A 12,268-nucleotide genomic window follows, 5' to 3' on the forward strand; every position below is an offset into this window, starting at 1 on the left:
AAAGGGAGCGCCATACATATCTTTAATTTTTGGCAGGGCGAATACTGGTGATTTTTTTTTTTTTTTTTTTTTTTTGTATTTTTACCTCACCAGACTAGAAGATTCTCGCGGCTTCCTGACAACGAGGTTTTCCCTATCTGCCAAAATACTAGTTGATTATCGACTTATAGTTCATTTGCTGATATGATCCTCACTCTATATAACTCTCTGTTTCATCTCCTTTTGAAATATTGCATTCAAGCATGGTGATCAGCTCGAAGCATGAAAACAAAATCTGAGCCCACCGCACCGCTGCCCACGCCTGTGTGTACACTGTACTGTACAGCTCGAAGCATGTACACAAAACCCGAGCCCATCACAATGCTGGCCACGCCTGTGTTCGTACATACATGCTGCTCTGTGATGCCTCTCGCCTCTGTTGCTGTGTGGGGCAAGAAAAGCGGTACACTCCCATGGGCTCAGCTGTATTTATTCCTCTGGGATGCCAGACGGTAGGATTTTTTTTTTTTTTTTTGTGGGGGGGGGATATTTTGGTCATTAGCAGAAAATACAAGTGTCTTGAAGCAAGTAATTACTGAGCTGATGCTGCCAGCCACTACTATTGCTTGATGAATAAGACACCGTGGTGTGTGTAATACTGCATATAGCAGGAACGTCTTACATGGCAAGATATCTAGCATGTTCAAATAATTTCAAGTAAAATGTGGTGTGAAATACGAGTTAAAATGTGTTTGCGGCCTTGTGACCTCGTCATTACAACTATTACTTGTTCTTGTCAAGATGCCCAAACGAAAGTGTAAATTCACTGCAGAGATGCAGAACAAACTCCCGTGCTTCAAAAAAGGCAGGGATGAGTGGGAAGCCGAGTGTTTGGTGTGTAAACCAGGAACATTTGTCTCACTGGCACATAAAGGCATTAATGACTTACAGTCACATGTGAGCTCTGAGAAACATAAGAGAGCAGTGCAAGAAGAGGGTTCATCAATGAAGATGACACATTATTTTGTTAAACCAGGAAGTGAAGCTGAAGATGTTAGTGCTGCAGAAGCTGCTTATGCATTTCACACTGTCAAACATCACGGTAGTTTCTCATCCATGGATTGTTCATCTGTTTTGCTGAAAAAAAAAAAAAACTTTTCCTGATTGAGGTGGCAAGAAAGTTTTCTAGTGCTTGAACAAAGACAGCAGCTATTATAAAAGCTGTGCTTGCACCTCATTCTGTTGATGTTGCCTTAAAAAGCCTAAAAGAAAATGAAGTAGTATACTGTGGAATTGCTACAGATGGTAGTAATCACGATGCATTAAAGCTGTTTCCTGTAATTATTCAGTACTTTGACTGGAAAAATGGTGGTTTACAGTCAGAACTGATTGAGTTTAAGAACACCCCAAATGAGACTGCAGACACTATTGCCAAATATGTGAAAGAAACCCTAGATAAACATGGGCTTACTAAAAAGTGTGTGGCATTTACAGGTGACAACTGCAATACAATGTTTGGAGGATTCGAACGTAACGAAGAAGGGAATAATGTGTTTGCAAATCTGAAGATGTTGGAAAAGTCATTGATTGGAGTAGGTTGCCCAGCACATATTCTGAATAACTGTGTTCATCATGGAGCAGAAAGAATGGATATTGATATTGAAAATATTATCAATAAGATTTATCAGCATTTTCATATCTACACAGTTCGCTCTGAAAAACTAAAGGAGTATTGTGAATTTGCTGAGGTTGAGTACAGGAAGCTTCTCTCTCATAGTAAGAGTCGTTGGCTGTCACTATTTCCTGGCATCACAAGGCTGATAGAGATGTTTCCTGCTCTTAAGTCCTTTCTTTCACAAGAGCAACCACCAACAGTAATAAAAAAATTCTTTGAAAATGAAATGAGTGAGATTTACCTCTGGCACATGCACTCTTTAATGGCTGTATTTCACACACACGTTCAAACAATTGAAAAGGAAAGTAACTCTGTTGTAGAAGTGCTGACAAATTTGGAGTCTGTGTGTAAAGTACTTGCACAAAGAAAGAACCAGCATTTCATGTCTTTAAAAGTTAAAGGACTAATTACTCAGAAGCGCACAGAAGGAAAAGAAGAAGAGTGTAACAGGTTCTGTGTTGAAGTAGTTAACCTGTACAACAGATGCTCAGAGTACTTAGCTAAGTGGATGAAACCACTGGAAGAGTTCTCTTGTTTCAAGTGGATGGTCTTGAGTGAAATGCCAAACTGGACTGATGTGGAACCTTGTGTTGTATACTTGATAGACAAGGGAATAGAGCTTGATGATGTAAAGTGCTTTGACCAAGTTTGTAACTTGAGGCAGTTTGTAGAAAGGAACAAGAATGATGAAGACTTCAGTAAATTACCAGCACATAAAAAATGGACCAGATACTTTGAAGCATCAAAGAATATTGAATGCCACTCAGAACTGCTCAGAATTGCACAATTCTTTTTTGCTGTAACATCCCACAATGCTAATGTGGAGCGAGTCTTTTCGCTGATGCAAAGTCAGCGGACGAAGGAAAGGAACAAGCTGAGTGTTGATACAATGAAAGGTATTCTGACTGTACAGTACAACTACTGAGAGACCTCTTGCGTTGACTTCCTCAACTTTTTAAAGTCCAACAAGGAACTACTTAAAAATATAAGATCTACAGAAAAATATGTATCGGCACATCAAGCAACACACGCAGTGGTTGAAGAAGAGTTAGAAGACACCAACTAAGCTAAGTGGAAAAACGGAATTCAAGATTATCAGCCATATGCAAAGGTAAATAAGTTGAGTTTCTTTTAATTAATTTACATGTTTTCCAGTATCATATCAGGACCATAATCAGGTGTTAGTGAAGGTGTCCGGAATTTTGATAGTTCATATATGGCAACCCTAGTGTACCCCAACATAGCCCATGAGTGGGTAAAACTATTTCTGGGCATCTGTCTGGCTGCAAATTCTTTTCCCTTACTGGTTCTTGAAATATGAATATGAACCAAGTTTTCATTATTTATTTATCTTATAGAAAATATTTTCATTATACTTTCAGAATTTAAGTAAGAATTTAAAAACTTAAATATGATTCCAGGTGATTGCAGTGGCTCCAAGTCTTGGGAAAACCATGTGTGGAGCACAAGCAGTCTGTCCACACTGAAAATTTTGAGCTCAAGCATACCAGCAGCACAACACATCTGCTGAACAATGCAGCTCCAATTCCTGCAGATAAACGAACTTCAGGCACATACCACAGAGCATTTCTGTGACTACACAACTGTGTTATAACTGGTAATGTTTAATTTAGTTGTGGTAAATGTGGTTAAATGACATTCATGATGAAATAGTTTTTAAACAACAGATCCTAAATATTGATTAATAACATTCACAACCTTATTGATGCCTATATACTGTATGTACTATATTACATTATATGATGAGCTTTCATTTCAGTATATACATATTTGCTAGCAGATACCATTCAGCAATCTCATAATTCCCACTATTATCTAACCCATTTTCTAAGAACATAAGAAAATAAGGGAATGTGCAAGAAGCCGTCAGGGCTACACATAGCAGTCCCTGTATGAAACATATCTACCTATTTCCACCTATCATCCCCATCCATAAATCTGTCTAATCTTCTTTTCAAGCTCTCTGCTGACTCTGCACAAACAACCTAATTACAGAGCCTACTCCCGTCATCTACCGTTCTGTTTGAGAACCACTTCCTTCCTCTCTTTTAATCTAACTTGATCAAGCTTGAATTAAAAACAGAGGTGGGAAGAAATCATGTGGTTATTTTTTCTCCAAAAAATACATAAATAAATAAAAATAAATAATAATATGAATATAAATATGAATATCAATATAAATATGAATAAATAAAATATAATAAACCAACTTTTGCCTCCACTACTAACAAATCCTATCTTCTTTCACCATTTGTCCATACACAATCATACATTTCTTTATATACTAATATTTCACAATATTTATAACTTAATTTTGTGCAATCCTTGCTTTCCAGTTACCAAAATGCTTCTTTTTACAGACTGAATTGTGGTAAAGTGGCTTACAGCAGGAAAGGAAACACAACCGGCACATCTGAGTCAAGCATGTTAACCGATGTGATGAGCAATGTGAACAAGTATTTTGAGATGTTTTTGGCAAGGAAAAGATGTGGTGGGAATAATGACTGTATATAAGGTTTATAATTACTGTTAATCACTTACTTGAAGAGGACAGTTGTTGTGGGTATGGGAAAAGTGTAAGATGGCACAGGTGAGATAGAAAGAGAAAAGTTGTTAACCTATTCTGTTACTAACAGAGGTAATAGCATTACTCAAGAAAATAAATGCATATACTAGTATGCTAATAATGACACAAAGTTATGCTAATATATTCCATATTTCCATATTTACAGGGACACCATCCACACCACCCAAGACAGTCCAGCAATCTGGAAGGAGGAACAGCACAATACCACAGCAATTGATGCAAAGAGCAGCAGATTTCCTGCCTCCCAGGATGTTGTAATTTTTCACTGGACATCAATGATATGCTTTGATTAGTGTGACAGTGGAGGACGAGGAGGAAGAGGAGGAGGCAGCTTGCTGTAGCAGTATATTATCACAGTCCTAAAAGGATTACAGTAAGCACTGCATTTCTCGTTGAGAAACATTTTGTTAGCAGGAGCAACAAACTCTGGCAGTCCTGTAAAGGAAGTTACTTTAAGGCAATATATCTCATGTAATGAGTATCATCAAAGATTTGTTTAATTTTTACCAGGTTTCTGATTCCATTATTGGAGGCAAGGATACTAGTGAACATGACAAAAGTTTGAAACTTGCAAACCATGCATTTTTGTTTGTGATTAAAGAACTGAGAAATGGAAATTTTTTAGGTTATTCCTTTTATCTGGGAAAGACTGATATTATGCAGAGTGTGAGAATGATGACATGTTCATTAGGCTTAAGACATTGATACTTAAGTAACCGCACTTTTTTTTCTTCCTCTGACCAAGAGGGAATACAATGTTCTTCTCTTGGAATCTTGACATGTTTGCCGTCAATGGTAAATGGATCCATTTCTCGGATGATTCACCGAAGCTTTTGAAGAGACTCGGTAACACTATTGTGAAGGAGAAAAGTAAGGTACATACAGGGTAATGTAATTAAATGATGAACGTTTAATTTTCAATGATCATCAGCTTAAAAATATGAGACTTGCTCCTAACTGGTAAATTCAACATGTGTAGGATTTTCAAGTAATGAACAGAATAGACACACATTCCATGGTAGGCTTACTGCCACAAGAAGCTGTCCTTATTGCAGTATAGGCATGTATATCAGGTGCATAGATCCTTTTCATTATTGAAATAGTTTAGTTACTCTTCATTTTGATGATGTTTATTGCTAAATCCTGTAAAATTTGCAAGGAATGCAAGAACACCATGGAAACTGTGCCATTCACACACTGTAACAAGACAGCACTTCAGGTGCTGTGGCACAACTGGTCTTTGTTCAGTTCCCTTACCTTAGTTATTAATTAGATGAACCATACTTCCTTGACAAGACCACACTTCCTTGACAAGATTAAGACTTGGATTACCCACTGACTTCAGTTCCTAACTCTAAATTTGAAGATACAGTGATGGCATCAGACTACTTCTACCTCATAATCTTTTCCATGTAACTGATTGTGCCTGAAGAAGATTTTTGAGCCTCATGAATGTCAAATGACAAGGATATTTTGTCAGATACCAGCCATCAGTTAGACAGCAGCAGTGAGGCAGATTAGATTTATGATTTTACGTGGCCTTTTCACTTCCCAATGAGGAAAAAAAGTGTATTTTCTTTACCAGTCATAAGTTTGTGTTGCCTTTGCATGTGTTTCAACAACTAACCAAAAGCTTTAGTTTAATGAAACTTTGAGTATTTTATGTCCTTAAATAGGAAATGGGAAGAAATAAACATGAAAAGTTGAATAGTAAATTTGCATACAGTACACAGATATGCCCACAAAATTTCTTTCTAGTTGTTTTTGTTTTTTTCACTGTATTCTTGCAAAAATTCTGCTCTTGTCCTACTGTCTCACTGCATGTCCCATGTCCAAGCTCAGGATGCTGTATTTTATCCTGCATATAATGTTTCATCAGGTTTGTGCTCTTTTGTACAGCATATGCAAAAATTATTTAAATTCTGCATGTTTACTTTGTGGTGACATAAATGCTTCTCTTCTCTGAAAGTTTCTTTGGCTAGCTACATGTTATTAACAATATATCTTTAGCTGCCATATGCCCACTGTATATCCTTACTTTAGTGTTGTTGTTGTTGTTGTTGTTGTTGTTGTTGTTGTTGTTGTTGTTGTTGTTGTTGTTGTTGTTGTTGTTGTTGCTGCTGTTGTTGTTGTTTTGATGTTGTTGTTGTTGTTGTTGTTGTATGCAGTTCTGAGTTGCCATGTCATTTGTTCTGATATGGAAGTCTTTGTGTTCTCTGTTAGGTGGTGTAGCCTTGCTATGTTGACTCTGTTACCTCCTGATGTACATTCAAAAAGTCGATATGGGTAGATATTAAGGAAGGATCACAGTCAGCAGTACTGGGAGTAGTGTACAGTCCACCAAACAGTACAAAGGAAATTAACACCTCACTGTGGCAGGAAATAAATAGAGCAGGAAGGTACAGTCTGGTATGTGTGATAGGAGATTTTAATTTTAGGAATATCAACTGGAGCCTGATGGTGGGTAACAAGGAATCAGAGGAATTTCTTAAGGTAACTCAGAATAATTTTTTAAAACAGGTAGTCGTTGAACCCACAAGGGGGAACAATATTATACTAACAGGGAGAAAGCAGTCATGCAGATAGAGGTTGGAAGGCAGCTAGGTAACAGTGACCATTAGGAAATTAGGTACAAATTAAAATGGGAAGAAACTTTTAGAAGCAAAAACACTATTAAAATACCTGACTTTAGGAGAGGAGTTGACTGGCAACAGATGCAGAGTGAGGTCAGGTCTGGGTCAGAGTTGAGAGAGATAAGGCAGGATGAGAGAGGTGAGGTGAGGTATGAGGGTGCAGGACAAGAGGAGGGAAGATGTGTCCAGAAGGGGCTGAGGAGAGAGAGAGAGAGAGAGAGAGAGAGGGTGAGATAGATGTGAGTATGTTGGAGGGTCAGGTCATACTGAAATGGGAGAAGTGAGGTCGAGGTGAGTAGATGAGGGAGTAGAGAGGATGGAAGGGGCCAAAATGAGGGAGTTAGGTGAAGTAAATGTAAATGAGTTGTATAAATATTTTGTAGACAAACTGCATATAGGACAGTTAGCAAACATCCCGTATAAAGCAATAAGATCACAAAAAAATTACCCTAAATGGATGACTACTAGGTTAAAACATTATACAGGATGGAAGAGAAGTATATATAAGAGATTAAGGGTAGGTGAAGAGGTTTCAGGACCACAATGTAATGAATTAGTTATAAGTCAGGAGGTTACCAAGGGCAATTATGAATTAAAGGTAGCCAGCCAGGTGAAGACGGACCCCAGGGGATTTTATCAGGTATACAGGACGAAGAATAAAGATACTATAGGTCCACTAGAGGCAGCACATGGGGTGCTGGTTAGTTCTGGGGAGAAGATATTAAAATTCTGAATGAGTATTTTTTGACTGTCTTCACCCAGGAAATCATGCAGGATATGCCAAATTGTGAACAGATGTTTAAAGCAGATGAGAATGAGAAGCTGATAGATATTTTCATAACTAAGGAGATAGTGGAACAGGAGATAGATAAGCTAAAAAGTTCAAGACACCAGGACCAGATGAAATATGTGCCAGAGTACTTAAGGAATGCAGAGGTTATTAGTGAGCCATTAGTCTCTGGCTTTAGGAAATCACTTGAGTCAGTTGAGGTACCAGTAATGTGGAGGCAGGCTAATGTAGTACCCATCTTTAAGAAAGGAGTTAAAACTTTACCATCTAATTATAGACCTGTCAGCTTAACTTCGGTTGTGGGTAAAATATTGGAGTCAATAATAGCGAGGAACATAAAGGAGTATTTAGACAAACATAACTTGATAAATCAGTCACAGCACAGCTTCATGAAGAAGAAGTCTTGCCCGACGAACTTGTTAAGTTTTTACAGTAAAGTGTACAAGGCAGTAGATAATGGTGATAGTCACGACAGCTTATATCTGAACTTTAGTAAAGCTTTTGACAAGGTACCCCACCAGAGGCTCCTAAGAAAGGTTAGGGCACACAGGATAGATAGGAAGGTGTTAGGCTGGATAAGGTCATGGCTAAGCAACAGGTGACAAAGAGTTGTAATAAATGGCTCTAAATCCAAGTGAGGTCATGTAATTAGTGGGATGCCACAGGGATCAGTATTAGGGCCACTGTTGTTTTTAATATATATCAATGACTTGGATAGTGGAATTAGTAGTGATCTTAGTAAATTTGCAGGCAAAGATTGGTAGATTAATTATGTCAGAATCAGATGCCATCTACTTGCAGGCAGATTTAGATAGGATGAATGAATGGATGGACAGATGGCAAATGCAGTTTATCAACAAATACAAAGTACTTAGCATAGGTAGAGGAAACCCACACAGTAGGTATACAATAAACAACGAAACTCTGGTAGGCTCAGGGTACGAAAAATATTTAGGAGTTATAGTTAGCTCTGAATTCCGTCTAGGAAAGCAATGCAGAGGCCAGAAACAGGGAAAATAGAATATTTGAATTAATTTTTAGGAGTGTTAAAAGTAGAAAGCCTGAAGTTATTAAATTAAAGTTATATTTGGCGCTGGTCAGACCTCATCTAGACTACACTGTGCAGTTCTGGTCCCCACATTACAGGAAAGATATAGGTCTATTAGAATCAGTACAGAGGAGAATGACTAAAAGGATACAGGGGATGAAGAGTATTCCTTACGATGCAAGATTAAAGTTGTTAAATTTACATTCTTTTAGAGAGACGTGGGTTAAGAGGGGACCTGATAGAAGTCTTTAAGTGGTATAAGGGTTATAACAAGGGGGATGTAAGGAAAATTCTTAGGATCAGCAACCAGGATAGAACAAGAAATAATGGGTTCAAGCTTCAAAAATTTTGGTTTAAGAAAGAGATAGGAAGAAATTGGTTCCCAAATAGAGTGGTAAATGAGTGGAAAAGACTCAGTAATCATGTTGTTAGTGCTAAGACATTAGGGAGCTTTAAGAGAAGATTAGACAGGTTTATGGATGAGGATGATAGGTGGAAATAGGTACATTTCATACAGGGACTGCCACGTGTAAGCCTGATCACTTCTTGCAGCTTCCCTTATTTCTTATGTTCTTAATATTGCAATGTCTCTTGGTGTTGCTGTATATTATATATGTATGCTATAGGATAGTGATGACTTTTGTGTGATCTCTTAATGCAACTAACCATGTGTTCTGTCTTGTAAGGCATTAGTGTTTGATAAACACCTTGATGTTGCCAAATGTCTGTGTAGGTGTGGGAAAAAAAAAAATGCCTCTTATGAATGCTGCTGTCTTTCATAATAACACCTTGGTTTTATTTTCTGCCCTGTGTTACACATCTAGTGTGTCTTGTACTGTTTTTCATGCTTTATACGCAGCACATACTTGCTAAAATTTCAGAATACCTGCTGTTATACTACTAATATAAATAAAACATTAATAGTATATCCTCAAGTTATTTGTTATTTACCTATTACAACTACTAAAAATAAAAAAAAAAACAATTATTTTTGAGAGCATTCACATGTGGCCTACAGTACCTGGCAGCTGTCAATCAATATCTTGATCTGAAAGGTTCTGGATAAAAGAATTTAATACATTCTGTTCATCATTATAAATTATGCTTAAAGTTGGGGCTTGAATTTTCGATGTTTGGACGTAAATAACACGAAGTTAACTACTTAGGGAAGAAATACGTAATAAAAAAGAGAATAAGATGTGTTACAAAAATAAAAGCTGCAACACAAGAAACTCTCAGCAGCTTCATCTCGTCACGCAGTATTCTGTACGTGAGTCGCACTGAGCCACGATCATTCCAATTTGAAAATCTTGTTCTTTGCACCAAACGGAATATATGCACTACATTTACTCGTACTCTAATGAAACTCTAACACACACACACACACACACACACACACACACACACACGTGCCCACAACCCAGCCGACAGGGAGGGCGCATCAGGAAGGCATGGGTGGTGGGGGTGCCTGGCCATAAATACGTGTTTTATCCTCCATGAACTGTGTGGAGCCCCGGCTCATCATCACTATTATCTGTGACTGCACCCTCACTGTGGCCATTCATTCAAACGCAGTCCATCAGGTAAGTGAGTGCAAATAAGCTTCCAGAGAGAGAGAGAGAGAGAGAGAGAGAGAGAGAGAGAGAGAGAGAGAGAGAGAGAGAGAGAGAGAGAGCTAACCGGGCAATCCTAGTTCCCTAATTTTCAGTCATGGTAGTAGTATCGCCATGAAAGCTTCACTGATCATCACAAGTCACATTCCACGTTTCCATCATGCATATCAACCCTCGGAAACTACGATATGGGATATGAAACTTTGTGGCCTGGTCATACAGTACTCAAGACCGCGAGAGGCTGCCGCCATGACAGCCTGACCCTCCCGCCGCATCCCATGATTCCACAGCACAGCACACTGCACACGTCACTGCCTCGTCCTCACCCTGGCCAGGAGTGCACTCACCTCTCTGCAGCACGGCTCGGCGATTTCCTGCTCCAGCCGCCTCACGGAAAGGCGTAGCTGCGAAAGATTGATGGACGCACACATCCACGCTACACCGCTCACCACTATCACATTGAACACTGTTGCTTCTTGCTTGATGATCTAGAGGGCGCGAGTTTTGAATGGAGGATCGTGCGGGATTTCAATTCATCCTTTTTTTTTTGGCTGACCCAAAATCCTGTCCAGATTGACCATGCCGACCTATATTCCTTCATAAACGCTCTTTTATTTAAAGTTTAAGTTATATTTGAAAGACAAGAGCAGATGTAGACTTTTTTTTTTTTACCTCAATTAAATTGTCTTTATGATTTGCTTAGCCTTAGATGTTAATGTGTTAGGTATTCTATACACAGGATTGGTACTTTGATAACATTTTGATAGATATGTTGGGGATAAAACTGTGCATATATGCTTGACGACCCAATGAAATGGATCAATGAAAAAAATAATAAATAAATAAATAAATAAATAAATAAATAAATAAATAAATAAGTATATATATATATATATATATATATATATATATATATATATATATATATATATATATATATATATATATATATATATATATATATATATATATATATATATATATATATATATATATATATATATATATATATATATATATATATATATATATATATATATATATATATATATATATATATATATATATATATATATATATATATATATATATATATATATATATATATATATATATATATATATATATATATATATATATATATATATATATTTGAATTAAAAATCTCCGCTTGGTGCTGCTGATTCTTGTATAAAGAAACGAAAGGTTGCCCAAGGATTTTTTTTGATACAAGCCATGTAAAAATTTCCTCTCTCAAGATGTTGAAGATAAAGTGTAGAGCTATATGAAATGTTACTTGTTGTAATTATAAAGAAAATCTGTATTATTGTTTTGAAACCCGAAAACTAACTAGATAACTACCTAAAATTTTCAAGAACAGTCTGAGTAAAGACAAAAGTTAAAAACTTTTAGAGGTGTATTAAAAAAACAGGTGTGTAGTTGGGGAGAAGGAACTAGTTTTGACGATTTGCGGTGTATATAAAGCGTACCAGTGCCGAGTAGCCTAAAGGAAAAAAGAAAAAAAAGTATAAGGTATGTGTATGAGTGCAACTGTGTAAGAGTTTATGTGTGTGTATGTGTATGTTTGTATGTGAGTATGCTGTACTCATATATATATATATATATATATATATATATATATATATATATATATATATATATATATATATATATATATATATATATATATATATATATATATATATATATATATATATATATATATATATATATTGTGTGTGTGTGTGTGTGTAAAACCCTGTAAGGAGTCGCGCTCACTTCATTCGGCCTCCATAAATCTAAGCGACCTGAATTAATAGCCACTGCCTTCTGCACTAGTGTAAGCATCATGTCTGTACTATATATTGCAAACAAGTTTATCAAGTCTGTACTTCCTTTCTTACTTTTCTTTAATGCTGTCC

The 12,268-nt window shown here is 36.8% G+C and overlaps 2 protein-coding genes across 11 annotated transcripts in view; one reads left to right on the forward strand and one right to left on the reverse strand.

Annotated features, from left to right (window-relative positions):
• LOC135116394 (uncharacterized) overlaps positions 1-12,268 on the reverse strand; it is a 243,875-nt gene that overhangs the window by 165,704 nt on the left and 65,903 nt on the right. For 2 of the 10 annotated variants that reach the window (XR_010276290.1, XR_010276289.1), the window contains exon 1: positions 10,694-10,945. The exons of 6 other annotated variants lie outside the window; for them this stretch is intronic. Coding sequence is in view for 1 of the 4 variants with exons in the window: in XM_064033829.1 (XP_063889899.1) it covers positions 10,694-10,777 (84 nt within the window). In the remaining 3 variants the exon portion in view is untranslated. Of the gene's footprint in view, positions 1-10,693; positions 10,955-12,268 lie in introns of those variants that run through there. 2 more of the 10 variants (XR_010276291.1, XM_064033829.1) reach the window with 2 other exon arrangements.
• On the forward strand, positions 1,000-4,151 carry LOC135116392 (uncharacterized). The gene is made up of 3 exons (XM_064033825.1): positions 1,000-2,765; positions 3,076-3,272; positions 4,036-4,151. Exon 1 carries the CDS (start codon positions 1,491-1,493, stop codon positions 2,577-2,579), a length of 1,089 nt encoding a protein of 362 aa, XP_063889895.1. The 5' UTR covers positions 1,000-1,490; the 3' UTR covers positions 2,580-2,765; positions 3,076-3,272; positions 4,036-4,151.

The sequence above is a fragment of the Scylla paramamosain genome, chromosome 31, assembly GCF_035594125.1.
Source record: "Scylla paramamosain isolate STU-SP2022 chromosome 31, ASM3559412v1, whole genome shotgun sequence".
Lineage (NCBI taxonomy): Eukaryota > Metazoa > Arthropoda > Malacostraca > Decapoda > Portunidae > Scylla > Scylla paramamosain.